The sequence below is a fragment of the Hetaerina americana genome, unplaced genomic scaffold (assembly GCF_022747635.1).
Source record: "Hetaerina americana unplaced genomic scaffold, ioHetAmer1.1.p SCAF_118, whole genome shotgun sequence".
Lineage (NCBI taxonomy): Eukaryota > Metazoa > Arthropoda > Insecta > Odonata > Calopterygidae > Hetaerina > Hetaerina americana.
This window is the reverse complement of record NW_027286270.1, coordinates 200,935-221,788: the sequence shown is the minus strand read 5'-3', so window position 1 is coordinate 221,788 and position 20,854 is coordinate 200,935. Positions and strand designations below refer to the sequence as shown.

Sequence of the window (20,854 nt, the reverse complement as noted above, 5' to 3'; positions counted from 1 at the left end):
TTTTGCTACACTTTTGTGCTTATTTTGCGGGAACAGATTGTTGTAATTATTGTATGAAATATTTTGGGACAGGAAGTTCCAGAGCTCTCATTAACTGCAAAGTCATCATAGACGTAAGTAGGCTAAGATCATACTGTATTTTTTCTCTGCAGAATATGCTCAAAGGTGCATTGCTCTTAACAGGAAACAACAGAATGAATAATTGAAATATTTCGGACATGATTTGTAGGCTTAATGCTGAGACGATTGGGCAATCCTTCTATACTCTATTGGCATGGGTTTTCTGTAGCTTTTGACCTTTTGCTCGAATAACAATTGTTTATTCATCCGTCATCATCTGACGTGGAAATGCTCTCATGGTTTGTCCTTTCAGGGAGTTGATGAATGCAGATGAGAGCAGAATCGGAGAGAAAGACCCGAGTGTGTCACACCTCAAGTTTGAGTCTCGGTTTGAGTGTGGGAACCTCAGGAAAGTGATCCAGGTGGGCATGAATGAGGGAAGAGGATGTGCCGTGCATCTCTCCCCCCTCCCCCTCACTCGGTACATGCTGCACACACTCTTGAATGATGTGTGGCCAAATTCCATTGCCATACGATCTGATGTGGTCCACATTACTATCTACACACAAGGGTACTTAAAATTTATTCCAGTTTCAATTGTTGGAATCTTAAGTGCAGCAAATGGATTGGAGTTCAGTCGTCTGGATAGTCACGAATATTCTCAGCATTGCAATTCAGGGAAATCCCTAATATGCTTGCCCAGAATTGAAATAAAACTCAAATTTACCTCTATGAAACAGTATTATCATAAAATTTATCTATTTCTTAGAAATAATTATCCAGTGTATATTCTTATCTCCTCCCTATTTTAGTTTATATGCCTCCATTTTAATTATGCAATGTATATTCTTAATTGAACTTAGTTTTTTTCAATAATAATATCAAGGATCCTTTTTACAATATTTTCTGATCATTAGATAGTTAATCAGCTGGCATCATGATCTGAACCATGAAAAATGTTTCTTAGTTGAGGGAGGTGTTTTCCAGTCAGTTGAAGTACCATTAGAGCTGTTAATAGGTTCTAGTTTAAAGTAATATTTCACTTTTATGCTGTGATTCATTGGTTTATTTTGCTATAAAAAGGTTAAAGATGATAAAAACTCAGTATCAATCAAACAGAAGCTATAAATTTATGTGAAGAGTAAACTTGAATTGGGGAAATTTTCTTGAAAAATGAAATTTTTCATTTTAATTCGAGGGCAAAAGAAATGAGCAGTGACTGGAAACTAAGTAATGAATGTTGAGTCATACATTAGTGAAGAAGACAGTGAAGAATTAAACATCTTACCTCTTTCCTGTAAGTCCTCGATGGTCTGGAAAATGTCCAGAGAAAGACAGTGATATGTTGAAGGTGGCTGAGAATGCAGTTAATAATGAACTTGCAGTGGAACCTCACTTAGCGAACATTTTGCGTAGCGCAGAGTAATAATGGGCAAAAAGTTTGACTTGATGAGTGACTTCCCACAACGAGTGATGAGCTGAGAGGGATGCCTGGAAATGTTGCATGCCTGTTGCTTTGGTTTGTGTTTGCCACTCGTTCTACTGGCATCTCAGGGTCGCTTTAGGTCATGCGCTTTGCAAAATTATGCTCAGACATATTATTTGTGCTTTTTTGTGCAAAGTTCAATAATGTTTTGTCAATAGTTTTAGAAATGCCCCCAGAGAAGAAGGCGCAAGAATGCAGCTGTGAGAGTGTCAAAATGGCAATGGAAGGGGAAATGAAATGATTGAAGAGTGAGGTTGATGAGAGGTGAGATGGTGGCTCATGTAGCACACTCGGACGCAATCGGCCCCTGTCAAGGATTTGTATTATCTTCGGGAACAAGACAACATTAAGGAGATGGATGTTTCAAAAGGACTGAAAATAATATGGTTACATATTTTCAAAGATGTTGAAAGGTTTTTTCTCATGTGGGTAAATGAATGGCAATTGCAAGGCTGTCCTGTAGAAGAGAACATCATTTGCGAGAAGGCGAAACTAATTTTCACCGAGCTCATTAAGAAGAGACCATAATCATCAAAAGCTGAAAAAGAAATATTTGTGGGCAGCCGTGGGTGTTTCAAGAAGTTTAAGAGAAGAATTTGAATGAAACAGCATTTGAATGAAAAATAAAAGAACTGAATGAATAAAAAATAAATTGGTACTTGTCCCCCATGGAAGAATGCACTGCTGGGCTTTGAGTGCATTAGTGACGGTCTGGGCCAGAGAACTCAAGCAACTGACTGACAAGTTGAAATAATTTGAACCTTGTAAAACCAGCCTCCTCAAATTGTGTTTGATGCTCAAGGGTTTAGTGCTTGCTCCCTTTCCCTCGGCCCTTTCCCCAACCTCCCCCTCTCAAGTCACAATGGCCAAGGCTAGTGACCCCCGGCACGTGGAGGTTTCTCTCCTAAGAGAAGCCTTCACAGGCCGAGGTCCCGATTTAAACATTCCAATGCCCTGGCCACCCCAATATCATTTGTCATTTTAAAAGTCAGTTATTCTCCGTCTTTCTCATTGTACCTTGAAATCGTTCTCATTGCTCTTGGTTTGATTTTCATGGATTTCTTGTTCTTTTCAGATTGGGCCATTCGAGTACAACCTCATTTTAACTCCTGATGTGAACTCCTCAAAGCATTTACAGTGGTTTTATTTTGAAGTGAGCAACATGGAAGCCAATAAGCCTTATGTGTTCAACATCATCAACTGTGAAAAACAGAATAGTCAATTCAATTTTGGTATGTTAACTTTTTTTATCTGATGCTATGTCAACCAGTGGTGCTGGGATGCATGCCAAATTTCACTTCCAGTGCCACCAGTACTGTAAATTCGAAACAAAATTGAGTGAGGGTATCATGCAGCTATGCGTTATAACATCATTGTGGTGATGTTTCTTAGCATGGAATCTACCACTGTTACTTCTCCACTACAAGCTGCAGTTTTGCCATAGATAGATAGATAGAGGTCTTTATTTGGGCGAATTTGAGACCAAATGGTCCCTTCTTCCATTTAACCCATCGTTGTATACATATTATATTAGACATTAAACTTATAGTTATTACTATATATATATATATATATATATATATATATATATATATATATATATATATATATATATATATATATATATATATATATATATATATATATATATATATATATATATATATATATATATATATATATATATATATATATATATATATATATATATATATATATATATATATATATATATATATATATATATATATATATATATATATATATATATATATATATATATATATATATATATATATATATATATATATATATATATATATATATATATATATATACACACACACACACGAGGGTCATCCGGAAAGTAGTACCCGTTCGTGAAATAAAGACACAAAAGTAAATATTAACAAACATAAAAAATTTTATTTGAAAGAGGATACTTTAAACTACTTCTCAACATAATCTCCAAGCAAATTAAGGCATTTGTCATAACGTGTGACAAGTTTCTGTATTCCTGCTGCATAGTCCTTCGCCGCCAGCTCATTGAGATACGCGAGGGACCCATCTTGCACAAATTTTTGCATAATGCAGATGGTGTTTAACAATTTCATGAACAATTGTTCGAGAAACATTGGGAAAATGCTCACAGATGTCATCAATTGTGACGCGCCGATCGTTCCTCACGAATTCGTCAACTGAGCTCACCAGTTGGTCTGTAATGACAGACGGTCTCTCCGAACGCTCATCGTCGTGTGTGTTCCCCCTCCCCATGTTGAAGTTGCGACACCACCGCCGAACAGACGACTCGTCCATTACATTGTCTCCATACACCTCCTTTAATTGGCGATGAATATCACATGGGCGCACGTTTCTTGCATTGAGGAATTTAATCACTGCCCTCACTTCACAACTGGCGGCGTTCTCAATTTTTTTAAACATTGTAAACAATCACAGAAACAACACAGGCAATGCTAGCGTCACGCAACTTGGCTCAGAGAAGGCAGACAAGCCACTGAAGCTATCTGACCTCGTCCAGCGGCTACTCGCGTCGTCAGCACTTCATGCGGCACGAACGGGTACTACTTTCCGGATGACCCTCGTGTATATATATACATATACACATACACACATAAACATACATACATGTATGCATACACATACATAAATACATACAATTACACACATATACATCCTTACATATATACATATACGTATATAAATTAAGAATACACCTACATATACTCAAATTAAATGACAGTGAAGTCAACAGTACAATAAAATGAGGAAAGTCTAAGCAAAGAATGAGGTTTGTGGGAAAAGCTAGGGAGAGCGTGGCATTGCTCAACTAGTAAAAACCCACGCAGGAAAAACACCCACGAAGAGAAGGGGGGTGTGAAAAACCTGCGAAAACCCTATTAATTAGAGGAAAAATACATGTACATTGTAACAATCATTTTTACATAGTATACATATTAATTAAGTTACTGAAATTTAAATGGAGAAATTAAATACATTGACAACACATGCGGAGTAATGAGAAGCGTGATATTTCTAAAAATAATGATGCAAACTCCTACCGCTTGAGATGACAAAACAAAAAAGCAGGGTAAAAACCAAAGTAGACACAGTGATCTGTATAACAGCTGAGTGGAATGACGGAGGGTATACTGGTTAAGTTAAGTACCTGAGGAAAATGAACTTGTGAAGTGCTCTTCTAAATGTTGTTGTGAATGAAGAGTTTTTTATGTCATCTGGGAGAGAGTTCCACAGACGGCATGCTGTAACATGAAAAGATTTGTGATAGATTTCCGTGCGATGGTGCGGGACAAGAAGTTTATCATTACCCCTAGTATTTCTGTTGTGGATTGAGCTGATGAAGAGGAAATTTTTGTATAGATATTTAGGTGTGTGGTTTGAAAGTATTCCGTAGAAAAGTGAAAGAATATGTAATGCCTGCGCCCTTGTAGCTTTAACCGGGATATTCTATTAAATGAGTCGGAAATATGATCGTATTTCCTAAGACCACTAATGAACCGCACTCGGGAATTATGGGTCCTCTGGAGTTTGGTTTTCAGTTCGCCTGAAAGGTCTTGGTAGACTACATCACAGTAATCAAAGTGGGGTATGAGAAGAGAGGACACAAGAAGCATCTTTAAGGGGGGAGGAGCAATGTGCTTTAACCTTTTCAGTGAATGCAGGGATGAGTTAATTTTTCTGCAGATAGCAATTGCATGATCAGTCCTAGATAATGTTTCATTTATGGTTAAGCCTAAATTATTTACTGTCCTTAGGTATGGTATGATAGATCCTTGCAATTTTAGTCATGGTATTTTATCAATACTTATTTTAGAATGTAGTTTATGGTATCCAATTATAATGGACTGACTTTTGATTGGGTTTATTTTCAATAAATTTTTTATTCCCCATAGTGACAAAGCAGCTAGATCTGCATTAATTTCGTTTATAATTGTAGGTAGGTCTTGGAGGCGGGAGTGGTGATATATTTGTAAATCATCGGCATAAAGGTGATGATTGCAATTTAAAATGCATTTACTAATATCGTTTATATACAGGGAAGAAAGCAAGGGTCCAAGAATGGATCCTTGTGGAACACCCCTGTGTATTTGAAGCCAGTTAGAGGATGAATTAGGTGTAATGACTCTTTGGAATCGGTTACTTAGGTATGAGCGAATCCACAGTAAAGACGAGGAAGAAAAATTCAGGTTTTGAAGTTTTGCTAAGAGAATATCTTTGTCAATAGAGTCGAAGGCTTTGGTAAAGTCTAGGAGAGTCATTATTGTCACCTCTTTGCGATCCATGGATAGTCGGATGTCATCTGTTATTTTAAGGAGAGCGGTAGCTGTGCTGTGAGAGGACCGAAAGCCTGATTGTAGAGGATCAAGTAAGTTATTTTCATTGAGAAACTTTGAAATTTGTTCGTGAATGAGTCTCTCGAATGCTTTTGATAAAGGAGGCAAAATGCTGATCGGTATGTATTCAGCAATGTTAGTGGGTGTGGATTTTTTGGGGATGGGACGTACGAGGGCACGTTTCCAGAGTGAGGGATATGTTCCAGTTATAATAGACCAATTAAAGATGTAAGTTATGACAGGAAGCACAATGGGAAGTAACTTTTGTATGAGAATAGCTGAAATTCCGTCAGCTCCATCTGAGGAGGACTTGATTTTTTTGAGGGCCTGGAGGACTTCCATTTGTGTGACGGGAGAAATTTTGAATGAGCTTCCAGCAGAAACTGGAGTTGGTTCAGAATTATACAAACTGTATAATTATTCATTTTTTGCATTAAAGTCAATTTCCGTTGGTGGGGTCGTGAATAAACGATTTAGGCCATCTGGAGAAATGTCAGCAGGTAGGGAGTGTTGATTTTTAGTTTTTCCGACACCAAGGTACTTCAAGCTTTTCCAAATATGTGACGGGGGCTCTTTAGATATTTGGAAGGCATATCTGATTTTGGAATTTCTAATGACTTGTTTAGTTTTGTTATGCAGTTTTTGTAGATACTGAATACATTTTCGTTTTTATGTTTTTTAAACAGGCTATAGACTGCGTCACGCCTACGCATCAAGTATTTTATTTCATCTGTTATCCAAGGGGAGCGTGGTTTGGACAGTCGGATTTTTCTAAACGGTGCATGTTTGTCTCCTAGATCATTTAAGAACGTATTAAACAGTTCTACTTTTTTATCTATGTCGTTGATGAATTCTATAGACTGCCATGGAATGGCAGCCGCATCAGATACTAGGTATTTGTCATCTATGGACTTGAAATCATGAGTAAGAATGAATTTCTGCTTAAATTCAGGGCATCTAACTGAGTGTGTTAAAAATAACACATCATGCATGGATATTCCTGGGGCAGAAAGTTGCCCATATGTTGTGATTTTGTCAGGGTTGGCTGTAATTATTGCATCAAGCCAAGTGGCTGATGAAGATGCATGATGGGTAGGTTCTAGGGGAAGTATGCTAAGACCGAGTATCTACTATATCTATATAAGTAGATAGGAGAAGGGATTGCTGGGAGGAGTCAAAAGGAGACAGGAAAGGTGGGTGCAGGGCATTTTCATTGGGGGTGGGGTGTTGAAGAGTGTGGTAGAGGGGAGAGTGTAAGGCAATTCGAGGAAAGGGCAGCTATAGGATAAAGATGTTGGAAGGAATGAAGGGAGGAGGGAAGTACAATTTGCATTTTAAGAGGGGCTTTCCATAGTGCCTGATTGAGGGTTGCGCTTTTTGTTAGGAGAGGCAAGTAAAAGTTTTTTTGTACAATTTCTGAGGCTGCGTCCTTCCTCCCTAACCAGTAGAATACCAATAGCAATATTAAAATCTGGTAAAATCATTGAAGTAGCAAAATATAAGCCTGCTTTCTTTATAAATACAATTATGAAATAATATTGAAAGAATTTTTGATTCAAAATAGCCCACCTGGTGTTTCTGTTCAAGATCCAAACATTATTTTGCTCTACTTCTATGTTTATGGTCTTTATCTATATTTATGGTCTTTCTAACTCCCTAATAAAGGACATTATTGTGCTCATTGCGGAACCATTAGCAATGTTAGTCAATTTATGTTTTGAGACAGGAGATTTTCCAACAGCTCTAAAATATTCCAAAACAGAACCTGTCTATAAGAAAGGTGATAAAGATGATTTAGCTAACTACCGCCCCATTTCCATAGTCCCCGTTTTTGGTAAAATTTTTGAAGCTATTATGAAAGATCAAATATGTAATTTTTTTGAGTTAAATAATCTCTTTTCCAAATCCCAGTATGGCTTTCGATCTGGGAAATCTACAATTTTGGCAGTAGAGTCCATAGTTAATTATGTCATTAATGCATTTGAAGAAAAGGAATCAGTCTCAGTGACACTATGTGATCTTAGTAAGGCCTTCGACTGTGTTAATCATTCAATATTACTAACAAAGCTAGAATATTATGGTATTAAGGGAGTTGCACTGAAACTAATGAAGTCATATTTGGATGATCGCCACCAATTGGTTGAACTTGATGGCTGTCGGTCTGCAGCTCTTAAAGTAAAATGTGGTGTACCACAGGGCTCTGTGCTTGGCCCAGTACTTTTCATTATCTTGATTAATGATTTGCCCTGTAATATGAATCCTAGATCTGTTTTATATGCTGATGACACTGCTTTTGTGCAAAAGTGTCAACATCTAGAAGATGGAAAGTTACGATCTAGCGCTACCCAAAAACAGGCTAAGGAATGGTTTGATGTTAATCATTTACAATTAAATACTAACAAAACTCAGCATATTGTGTGCAGTCTTAAATCAAAAACAACTGATATTGAAACTGCTAAAATACTAGGAATTTATATTGATACAAAACTTAATTGGGAGACTCACATCAGTCAGACCTGTAATAAACTTAGTAAAGCTGTTTATATGTTAAGGAAGCTCAACTTTATCATTTCAAATGAGTATCGTTTAACACTTTACTATGCCTTCTTTCAATGTCATTTGAATTATGGTGTTGAGTTATGGGGTCATTCCCCTCATGTTAAACAAATTTTGCTACTGCAAAAGAGAGCTATTCGCTCTCTTGCTAATATACCACCACGTGATTCCTGCAAACCTTTTTTTATTAGGTACGGAATCATGACTGTATTTTGTTTGTATATCTTTAAGGCTCTGATTCATGTGAAAGTTAATCTAGAAACTTACCAATTAAGATCCAACCTCCATAACTATTCCACAAGAGGTAAATCGAATCTAAATACTACTTACTGTAGATTGTCATTAACTTACAACACATTTCACAATATGAACATACGACTGTATAACTATCTGCCTACTCAGTTGAAATCAGATGGTATCCAGAGTTTCAAGAATAGGGTATATACCTGGTTACTTGCTCACCCACTATACTCATTGGATGAATTCTTTTGTGACAATTTTCATCACATTTAAGAAAGTATGTTTATATGTTAAATAATACTTATATTGACGGCATTTAATATGGTTGTACCATTTTTAAAATGAATAAAGTATTATTATTATTATTATTATGGTATTAGGTCTGAAAAAATTCAAAATGCTCCAGCACTGTTTCCATGTTTCTGTGACCAATCCCAATGCTTCGATTGCCTTGAATGGTTATTCCTCCCCACCAGTAAGCATTCATTCCTTTCTCTTCAATCAGGTATGAAGCCATTGATGTTCTCTGTGTGTGATGCTGTTCGAGGCCAACCAAAGTGGGTCCGTGTGGGGACAGATATTTGTTACTTCAGAAACTCGTACCAGAATCCAACAACCAAGGGAAAGACCTATGTGACTTCTACTTTTACTATAGCATTTCCTTACCAGTATGACGTCTGCTATATTGCATATCATTATCCATACAGCTATTCCATGCTAATGGTGAGAAAAATTATTCGTAATGGATCATTTTGTGCTGTGGTGTTCTGACTGAAATCATTCATTGAAGATTCTGCCTTTTTCAGACCCAAATATGGAAGTTGACTAAAAATATTGATGTCAGCAGTACTTACCTCAAGGTTAACACTCTATGTTCATCCATAAACAATAACCCAGTGCCTCTTCTGACTGTTACCGCTCATAACCATGAGAAAAACAAAATATCGGTGAGTGTCTTGACCCCCCTGAGGGTTATATTTATTTTTTTAATTATATATCTTGTAAATTAATGTTGCAGGTGTGGCCTGTTGATTGGATATATTTGAACGTGTCTATTACAAAAGCAATTATGAAGATCAATAGTATTTGATGGAGCTCTGGCTCATGAATTTCAAACGTTGTTGCATGGATACAACAGATTAGTGATCGATAGCATAATTCACGTGGTTCTGTAAAATATTTTTCACAGTCAATTCAAGGGTGTATTTTTTTATCTTTATGTAAGACATCAGTTTCTTGGATAGATTTGTTCGCTAATTTTTGGAATGAGTGCCATATTTAACCTTTTACCGCATTCAGTATATACTTGAGGTACTGTAAAGAAATCTTTTCCATGCTCTCTTTTACATCTGCCTAGTTTCTGAATGCTTCATTAAAGAAATTTTTCCGTAGTATGTTCTTGTACATAAAAAATTTTGTCTTCAGTACATTCAAGTACGTTTTGTTGGATAATTTATTTTTTCTATATGATAATCATTTACATCCATAAAAACCTGTAATGATTTCCTGTGGATTTTCCCAATTTTATCAAAGTAACCCTTCCCCATGGACTAGAACCTTGGTGTTCTGTTGACCCCCACAGCTGTGCTAGCAGGAGTATTGAAGGAGAATGATATTTGCTCCTGGTAAGGTCACCCATGCCAGATAGGTCAAAGGTTAGGAGGCAGAGGAAAGTTAGCCTGCACAGCATCTGTTCCTCAGTGAGGTGGCTGCAAAGGCATCTGACCCCAGTGACACGGCTACAGAGTGATGGTGTCACGTTAAAAAAACTATTGAGGAAGGCAATGGGAAACCTCCTCAATTATTATTCCCACGACAGTTAGGATGAACACCACAATGAAAATGAGTCCTGGTAACTATGGGACTCAGCCCAGTCGGCCATGTATGATGCTTGGCAGCAGAAGAAAGAGGAAATTGATATGCCTTAATATTATCCTCACCTGCAGATTTATGAATGTCGATATTATCTCTAGTCTGACAGACCTGAACTCTCCACACACAGATTATCAAGTGTTATGTTTTCCACAAATGTTATCAATTTAGTGCCTCGTAGATCTTTTTCGATTTTCTACATTGTTTTAACATTATTAGTGCCAGAACAGTTTGTCGTAATATTCCTTCTTGCATTTACATTTTTTACCGATAGCTCAATTTTTTTAGGCTATATAATGTGTTCTATAATTTTCATTTTTTGTGGAGCACTTTTCCAATTTTCTATTAAGTCTAGCCCTTTCCTTCAGTATCATATATAAGTCTGTGTTCGTCCATTTTTTTCTAAACTTGCAAGAGGTGGCATACCTTCCATATGCAATACTCCACCTGCTGGCCATGTTTTGGTGTGATCAGCCACATACCTTGTCAAATATTGATCATAATTGTTTACACAGAACCTACTAGTATCTAATTGCTGCAATTTGAATTCTACTGAATTGGATGTTTTTAATTGAAAGATATTAATGTTTCTCTTAGCCGATGAATAGGGGAACAAGGGATCACCAGCAATCCCAGAGTGATTGGATATTGTGCATCTGATAATTGTAGGCAAGATGAATCCAAGTATCTCTTTATGTATAAATGATCTATATACTACTCTGCCCAATAAATACATGGACTGAGGCCATGGAAACTTGATTTTGCACAATTTAGTCTACATCAATATTGTCCCCTTCAAATTACTCTCTGTTCGTTGCTATGTACTTATTTCATCTTCTTTTCCACTATTTAAAGCACCCTTGGAAGTCCTCTTGGCTGTTAGGCTTTTTAGTTTTCTCGTCATTTCTTGCTTTATGGTGTCTTCCACATCTTCCCGGTGATATGTTCCCTCGTCACATTTTTGCGTTATGGGAATGAGAAAAAGTCACAGGGGGGGGCAAGATCTGGCGAATAAGGAGGATGATCAAGGATCAAGGTGATTGAATTTTTTGCCAGAAACTGGCGAGCAATCAATGCTGAAAGTGCAGTTGCATTGTCATGGTGAAGGATCCATCCATCATGTTCGGTTAAAATAGTAAGCACTGTTGATTTCCCTAAATTCAGTTCATCAGCTATCATTCTGACAGTTTTTCGATGCTCAGTAAGGACAAGGGCCCGCACACGATCAATGTTGTGGTCAACACACGGGGTTGGAGGTCGTCCCGGCCATGCATGATCCATGGCATCCTGTTGGCCACCTTTAAAATGCTTAATCCACGTGAAAGCGGATGTTTTCTTCAGGGCATTATCGCCGTATAAACAGCCGCCAACACTTCAATAATATTTTGATAATTTTTATCGCACTTCACCAAAAAACTTGATTTCAGAAAAATAAATACTTGGTTATTCCACATAAATTTTTATTAAAACACGACCCAGGTTTCAGCTTACAAAGTCATCATCAGGTTAAGTGCAGAAAGACACAGAGCTTTATATAGTAGACAGAGAAGAGGAGAGGGGAGGTGTTTGAGAAGTGGGAGGAGGGGAAAGAGAAGGGAGCCTATTATGCATGTTTGGGGGGAGGGGAGGAAGGCGGTTGGGTAGGGCGTCAGGGGGGGGGGAAGGGCTGTGGAACAGAGGGAGGTCCAGGAGGGGGGAACGGGAGGAATAAGTTAGGTCATTAACTAACAACCCCTCTGATGACTGTTCTTTGAAATTTCCAACCGTTCCAAGGCATCCAATCTTAAGCCTCTTTTCTCTATATGTAAAATTTTAGGGACAAAGTCGCTGGAGTGGTTGTTTTCTATAAGGTGTTGCGCAAATTTGGAAGAAACATTTCCGTTTTTAAAACAGGCATAATGGTCCTTTACACGATCACTGAATTTCCCCCCGGTTTGCCCAATGTAGGAGGCAGAGCACTCACAGCACAATTGATAAACTCCACTTTCCTTTCCATTATGGGAATTTGGTCGTTGCAGTTTGATGAAAGGTTCCCTAAGTTGGCTCCATTATAGAAGGCTGGTTTAATCTTGTTTTCTGCAAAGTATCTAGTGACGTTACGGGATAAATTCCCCAGAAAGAAAATTCTTTTCCACTTCAAGACGTCTTTTTTGGGGGTTGATTCAAAAATTGATTTTACCGCTATTTTCTCTAATTTTTTTCGATAGAATTTTTTGACTAATTAGGAACAAAAGCCATTGTTTTCAGCTATCATTTTTATTATATTAAGTTCTTTTTGGGTATTTTGTGGAGACAAAGGAATGCTAGTCAAACGGTGGACCATGGAGTTTAACGCCGCTAATTTTTGTGGGAAATGATGTCTAGACGTGGAGTGAATGATATGATCCGTGCAAGTATCTTTCCGAAAAATGGAGAAGTCCAGTTGCCAATTGTTTTTAGGTATAGTTATATCTAAAAAGTTAATGGATTCGTTGAGTTCTCTCTCCATGGTGAACTTAATGTTTTTGTCCAGGGAATTAAGACTTACAGGTTCGCACCCAAAAGTGGTAGGACTGATTTTTTACAAGAATTTTATTGACGATATACTTGCATCGACTTAATAACCTTCAAAGTATGCTCCTTGAGCTGCTACATACTTAGTATAACGTTGCTCCCATTCCCCGTACGCCCGCTGGAAATTTTCTTTGGGAATGCCGTTGATGACCCTCGTCGAAGCCTCTTGAACGGCCTTTATCGAGTCAAAACGTCGTCCCTTTAGCTGTCTTTTCATCAGGGGGAAGAAGAAGAAGTCCGGTGGTGCCAGATCGGGAGAAAAGGGCGGGTGCGGCAACGTGGCAACGTCGTATTTGGCAAGGAGCTGTCTGACGACGAGCGCGCCATGGCACGGCGCGCTCAGAAATTTCGGCACCATCTTGGCGCACAACTTGCGCATGGCCAAATCCTGTGAAATAATGCGTTGGACGTTGGATGCAGACAGACCCAACTGGTCTGCAATTTCTTCACTGGTTAAGCGTCGGTCTGTGTTCAGCAGTGTCCTCACTCTGTCCACATTCGTGTCGGTTCTTGCCGTCGACGGCCGTCCGGAGCGATGGTCGTCTTCAACGAGCTCCCTACCCTCTTTAAACAACTTGTGCCATTCAAATACTGTGGAACGGCTTAAGGCAGTGTCCCCATAAGCCTGCTTGATCATATCGAGGGTCTCAGTTGCCGTCTTCCCGAGTTTCGCACAAAACTTCACGGAATAACGTTGCTCTAAATTCAGATTCATTTTGTTTTTCGACGCGAACAAAAAACTTGCTTCACTAAAATCGGTGTCCTCACTCAACGACAGCCCGCAGGCGACTGAGGTTGGTGTCGGTATGTTGCTAAGAGCCCCCTACACCTTACCCTGCCAGGCAGACCCCCCTCCACCGCTCCGTTCGCGCCAGAGAAAATCAGTCCTACCACTTTTGGGTGCGAACCTGTATCAAGAAGCTATCGAGTTGTCTTTCTGAGCCAGCCCATACACAAAATATATCGTCTACGTAACGGTGCCAACAGACGATGTTTTTCACCAAGTTGTTGGAAGAGGAGAACAGAACACTTTCCACCTGGTCCATATAGATGTCCGCTAGTAGAGGAGATACAGGGGATCCCATGGCCAGACCATGGGTTTGAAAGAAGTACTTCCCGTTGAACTTGAAATAGTTCTGTGATATGCATGTTGTATGTTTTTTAGGACCAAACATAACTCACTAATCACTGGAAACGGGACACCTTTCCGAAAAAGGATTTCCTCGGCTAACTGGAGGTCTTCTAGGGTGGGAACACTCGGGAAGAGGCTGCAGGCGTCGAAAGAGACGAGGATACACTCGGGGGGGGGGGGGGGGGGGGGGGGTTTGATTCCAAATTTTGGGGCAAACTTGGTGTGCTCCTTGAAGATGGAGTTTGCTCTTCTTGCCAGGAGGTGATTAGGGGCCGAAATATTTGAAACCACCGGTCTGGTGGGAATATCTGGTTTGTGGGTTTGTTGGTAGACCAAAAAACCGGGGTGCTGAGGGATTCATTTGCACTCACCGATGCACTTTGGATGGTAGGAAAATAACAGAGGAGGATTTAATTACCTTCACACTTCCTAATATAACTGTCCTTCCCAAGAATCACCACCGCATTCCCTTTATCAGCCTTCAGAATCAAGAGGTTTCCGGAGGCCATAGACTTCTTAATGGATTTCAAAGCGGTCAATTCTCGCTGATTTTTCATGTGATTAGAGTTTGGTTTAGGGTTACACTTTTCAAGTTCTCGAGCAATGAGCTGCTTGGTACCTTTATTCTCTCAAAGGAGGGCCACCTCACAGTCCACTGCCAAATTTTTTAGGTCTTTGACCGTAATCGGGACATTCGGGACATATTGAAATCATTTCTCATATGTGTGTCCCGAATAAATTCGCCGTCGTAAATATGCTTGAATGCTTCTATAATAGAGCCAACTTAGGGAACCTTTTATCTAACTGCAAAGACCAAATTCCCATCATGGAAAGGAAAGTGGAGTTTATCAATGGAGCTGTGAGTGCTCTGCCTCCCACATTGGGCAAACCGGGAGGAAATTCAGTGACCGTGTAAAGGAACATTACGCCTGTTTTAAAAACGGAAATATTTCTTCCAATTTTGCACAACACCTTATAGAAAACAACCACTACAGCGACTTTGTCCCTAAAATTTTACATATAGAGAAAAGAGGCTTAAGATTGGATGCCTTGGAACGGTTGGAAATTTCAAAGAACAGTCATCAGAGGGGTTGTTAGTTAATGACCTAACTTATTCCTCCCGTTCCCCCCTCCTGGACCTCCCTCTGTTCCACAGCCCTTCCCCCCCCCCTGACGCCCTACCCAACCGCCTTCCTCCCCTCCCCCCAAACATGCATAATAGGCTCCCTTCTCTTTCCCCTCCTCCCACTTCTCAAACACCTCCCCTCTCCTCTTCTCTGTCTACTATATAAAGCTCTGTGTCTTTCTGCACTTAACCTGATGATGACTTTGTAAGCTGAAACCTGGGTCGTGTTTTAATAAAAATTTATGTGGAATAACCAAGTATTTATTTTTCTGAAATCAAGTTTTTTGGTGAAGTGCGATAAAAATTATCAAAATATTATTGAAGTGTTGGCGGCTGTTTATACGGCGATAATGCCCTGAAGAAAACATCCGCTTTCACGTGGATTAAGCATTTTAAAGGTGGCCCACAGGATGCCATGGATCATGCATGGCCGGGACGACCTCCAACCCCGTGTGTTGACCACAACATTGATCGTGTGCGGGCCCTTGTCCTTACTGAGCGTCGAAAAACTGTCAGAATGATAGCTGATGAACTGAATTTAGGGAAATCAACAGTGCTTACTATTTTAACCGAACATGATGGATGGATCCTTCACCATGACAATGCAACTGCACTTTCAGCATTGATTGCTCGCCAGTTTCTGGCAAAAAATTCAATCACCATCCTGTAACAGTAGCCATTAGTGAGCATTGATTTAAATATGCATATGGTGGCATGTATTTGAGTCGGAGAGAGAGAGAGAGAGAGGTGAAGCCCTTGACGGGTGTGTCCCCTCTTTATGTTGCTCAGGATCGCAAGGTGATAGTGCTGACGGCCCGCGTCCACCCTGGGGAGTGCAATTCATCGTGGGTCATGACGGGAGTGCTCAACTTCCTCCTGGGCAGTGGACAGAAATCAAGTGACCTACGGAAGAAATACCTCTTCAAGATCATCCCAATGCTGAATGTGGATGGCGTCATTAATGGCTGGTGAGTCACCCAGTAACCAGCGCTACTTTGCTCATTTATCATGATTCAGCATGCTGCACGTAATCCCACGTTTGTTCTTCGCAGAAAATTCTGATTAGTTTCTTTTGGTAATGTCGTGTGTGAATTAATACAATCTCAGATGAAAGATGAGAAAGACAGGGAGAAATTTTTTTTGTGAAATATATTAACTTTTATTTGATTCTCCAAAAATGTGAATACTATTAAAAGTTTTGGACTTTGAAAGTTTTAGGTAAGTAGTGGAATAAGGTCAGCCTTAAAAATATCAATATTATGAGTTAATATCATAGACTGCTGGTGCTGTAGTTGTCTCAAATCCCGGGTATTATTTCCATGAAATTCTTGGAGTAATTTTTGTTTCTAGAACTTTTAATTTGAAGAATAATGTTGCTTAGGCACTTTCAAGGTTTGAGATATTGCTGGGGCGAGTGATTTTCATTTGGGCACTGTGTATAACCATGCTCCAGTCCAATGCCTAGGGCTTTAAATGAGACCCTTGGTTGTAATTGATACCTTTGTGTAATTAGGCTTTATATGCTTACCATTAACTGATTCCAGATGATTAGTGCTCTCTAAGGTTTGATTCAGTGATAGCCATTTTGCAATTGAAATTATTATGACCAAAAATTCCCTTTATCTCATTGGTTACTTATTTTCATAAGAATGGCGTTAGAGGTAGCCTTCCAATTAAACATGTCTTTGAACGATCCATGGTAAATGTTCCTCATTATTTCTGTGTAGCAAAATACATGGTACCCTGCAAGCTACTGATAGGGTGTGTGGCAAGGGATGACATGCTAGACTGCTATCGATGCAAAATATTATCCCCGTTAGTGCGGTCAGATAGCATTATTCTGATCCCTCATCATTCATGGGAAAACTGACCACTCAAATGCATCTGTTCCACTCTTAATCTCTCTCATTTCATCATTGCTGGCCCCGGTGGCGGCAGGGTAACGTCCTCGCCTCCCAACCCAGAGTTCGTGGGTTCGATTCCCACCTAGGTGGATTTTCCTCCATCTAGGGCTTGGTTGTATGTAATTGTCTGTAATGTAATGGTTAGGAGGAAGAATGGACTGGGAGTCTCAACCTTGCCTAATCAAGTCGATAAATAAATATTATTTACATGACCATTGTGCAATTGGGCTGATAACACATTTGCAGCATCATTGCTGAAGAGGCCTCCTTCCAGTTAATGCACGAGGTTTAATCTGTAATTTAACCTTTTCCGATTCCCAACCTGGATCTTGTAATAGTTTTGACACCCTACTCAGTTTGTCATAACAACATTTTACAAATGTTGCTGCCCTGGATCTAACTCAGCAATCAAATCAACTTCATGAGAATCTCATACACTAGTGGATATTCTGAATGTTTAACTATCAAAAGATAACATTTCTCCTTAGCATTTCAATCATGTATTCCCGATACTCTTCTAATAAAGCGTAATGTTTTGCCAGCTTGTCCACATATTCTCGGTATATGTTTCGCCCTGGAGAGGTATTGAGTGAGGGTAGTGCCTAACTATTTAATCTAGTCTACTCATCCTATTTCAGTATTTCTGATGCAGCAGGCATAAGGGAGGGAAGTACTCCCATTCCAAAAATGCATCACTACACACTTTTTTGAGTTTAATTCCAATTGCCGAGTGTCAGGCCGTTGAATTGCGTCAGTCTCATCTGCCGGAGTTGCTTTATAGTCAGGAGTACCTCTCTCTCTAAACAACTGCGTCGCTGGGTAAAATATGTATTTTACTGTTGACCATGGAATTAATGTCAATAATGTAAGGAAGGAATCAAATAGATCCGATGACACTTCCTTGGGGAATCGACTTCTACTGCATGACTATGCTGTGTCCATGACCATTCAAAAAGTCTCTAATCCACCCCAGTAAATAATTTATCTACGCCATAGGCTTCTAGCTCGTGAGTAGTTTCCTATGAGATACTATGCCAAAAGCTTTTTTAAAAGTCTAGAAAAACCACATCGACTGGAACATTATTTTCTCCTGCCCCCAGGATGTTATGAACAAAAAGAGCAAGTGGTGTCTCACAGAACCTACCCTTTTGGAAACCATACTCTTTTTTCATCAATATCTCTTGACTATCAAGATTTTTTCACTGTTGAATTAGCAACTATATGTCCGTGGCCATTCATGATATGGATGTGAGAGAAATAGGTCTGTGATTCACTCAATGAATTAACTTAGTATTTTTTCACACTAAAACTTAAGTATACTACTACCGGTTTTGATGCATAGGCGACATGATCGAGTATAATTATGCCAGATAATTATATCTAATGCAATTAATATATAAGGTAATTATTCCAGATGATGTCGCCTATGTATCAAAACCGGTAGTAGTATAATAATTTAAATAGTAGTAATATAATTTGAAGTTTTTGTGTGAAAAAGTACCAAGTGTTCCAGAGAAACTGCGGGAGATGCCGCAACAGTAACTTTTAACGGAGTCATCCGCTAATGTGCATTTCAATGCAACAATTTCAGAGTGTAAAAATCATTTGCCTTGACTGGGATTCGAACCCAGATCCCTCAATATCCGGTCGAGTGCTTTGGCCACTTAAGCTACCGAGGCGTCCTCTGTAAACTCTGAAATTTTGGGGCTTTTAAAGGAACTAGATGTTGTGACGAAATACCGTACATACAATGCCACAGGCATTCGTATTCTTGCGCAACGTGCCACAGTCCGCGGGGTTAAAGCCAATTTTTAAACACTTTGGCTGTTAATGCCTTAGGCAAATTCCAAAGAAACTGAGGGAGATGCCGCAACAGTGACTTTTTAACGGAGTCATCCGCCAATGTGCATTTCAATGCAATAATTGCAGAGTGTAAAAATCAGTTTAAAAGCCCCAAAATTTCAGAGTTAAAGAGGACGCCTTGACAGCTTAACTGGCTAAAGCACTCGATGGGACATTTGAGGGATCCGGGTTTGAAACCAGGTCAAGGCAAATGATTTTTGCACTCTTAAATTATTGCATTGAAGTACCAAGTGTATTTATTCAGTGTTCATGAATTTTTACAAATTAGAGCCTCACATAGAATTCAGGTCTGTGATTGCTCAGTTCCTCATTATCTCCGTTTTTAATCATAGCTGTTACATTAACCATTTTCCAATCACTGAGAACCTTTTGATCTGCTAGAGACTTCTTGAATGTGATTCCTAGATACAGCACAATTTCCAGCCATTGTTCCTTAAATATACGAGAGGGGATTTGATCTGACCTTAAGAATATGTTGGGGTTAATGTTTTTCAGCAAATGTTCCATTCCTTTTGATGAAATTTCAATTTGGGCATTGGTTGGTGGAAACGATTTTGTTCGCAATTGGAGACATTCAGTGAAACATTGTTCCAGATGTTTTGAAGGAAGGAATTTGGCCTTTTCCAAATTGCTTGTTACCCTTTCCTCTTTATCATTTTTGAGTCGATCAACTGCCGTAGGGAAGGAACTACGACCATAGACTTATTTCCCTGAACCTCTCCGTCACAAGACCAAAATGTTAGTGTATTCTCATTTAAACTTTCAACTTATTTTTCCTTTTGAATCCACTTAATGCGCTCTGAAATTCCTTTCTTGCATTAGCCACGATAGAAATATCTCACAATGATAAGTGATTCCATTCCTTCCTTTGTTGCTAGAGATATATTGCTCCTCATATTGTTCATCTCAGCGTGACATTGCCTTTAATGTCTTAACGATTTGCTAACATCCACGTTGTGCCATTTGTGTTCCTTGCTATCTTTTATAAATTTACTTGGAATGAACCAGTGGACTGCTGAATGCATGATGTAAAGAAAGTGACTGCACTCACCTTGGTATCTACTTTCCTTCTTGAAACTTTAAATGAACTCCATAGCATGCACTTTAAGCCATTATACTACCCTTCTTTAAACAAGTAATTTTTTCTTTTGGGCCTCTTATATTTTACATCCCATATTGGGAAAACTTAGCATTTACCACTCCATGGTTACTAATTCCATAAATAGTTTCTATATTTAAGACTTTTTAGGGTCTGCTCATTCCTAAAAAATCAAGAATGTTACTGCCCCTAGTTGGTGAAGTGACAAGTTGATGTATGGAGTTCAACATAAAGGAGGGTAATAGCGATTTGCTGCAGGTACCTTTGTCTCTACCCCCTGTTTTAAAGCTACTCATACACGTGCTTCAATCAATAGATGAGACTTTGTTTTATCCGCCGGTATACTTTCGATTAAAGGTTGAATTATTTCAACATCCAGCATATTAATGAATAACCGATCGTAGCACTTTTCCACTTGATACAATTTTTATTTTACGACCAGGTTTTGATGCATTACATCATCATCAGGTGTATAATCGTACGTCAAAACCCTGTCGTAGAATAAAAACTTTTCTCTCGTGGAATAGTTCTACGATCAGTTATTCATTATTTTTGACTTCCACCACATCACACCTGAGGCTGCTTAATTT

The 20,854-nt window shown here is 39.0% G+C and overlaps 1 protein-coding gene across 3 annotated transcripts in view; it reads left to right on the top strand.

Moving 5' to 3' along the window:
• The window catches only part of LOC139685587 (cytosolic carboxypeptidase 1-like), a 230,970-nt gene that overhangs the window by 92,011 nt on the left and 118,105 nt on the right, over window positions 1-20,854 (top strand). For all 3 annotated transcript variants that reach the window (XM_071582526.1, XM_071582527.1, XM_071582529.1), the window contains exons 11-15: window positions 374-482; window positions 2,622-2,778; window positions 9,221-9,438; window positions 9,522-9,662; window positions 16,188-16,366. In XM_071582526.1, coding sequence (XP_071438627.1) covers window positions 374-482; window positions 2,622-2,778; window positions 9,221-9,438; window positions 9,522-9,662; window positions 16,188-16,366 — 804 coding nt within the window. The remainder of the gene's footprint in view (window positions 1-373; window positions 483-2,621; window positions 2,779-9,220; window positions 9,439-9,521; window positions 9,663-16,187; window positions 16,367-20,854) is intronic.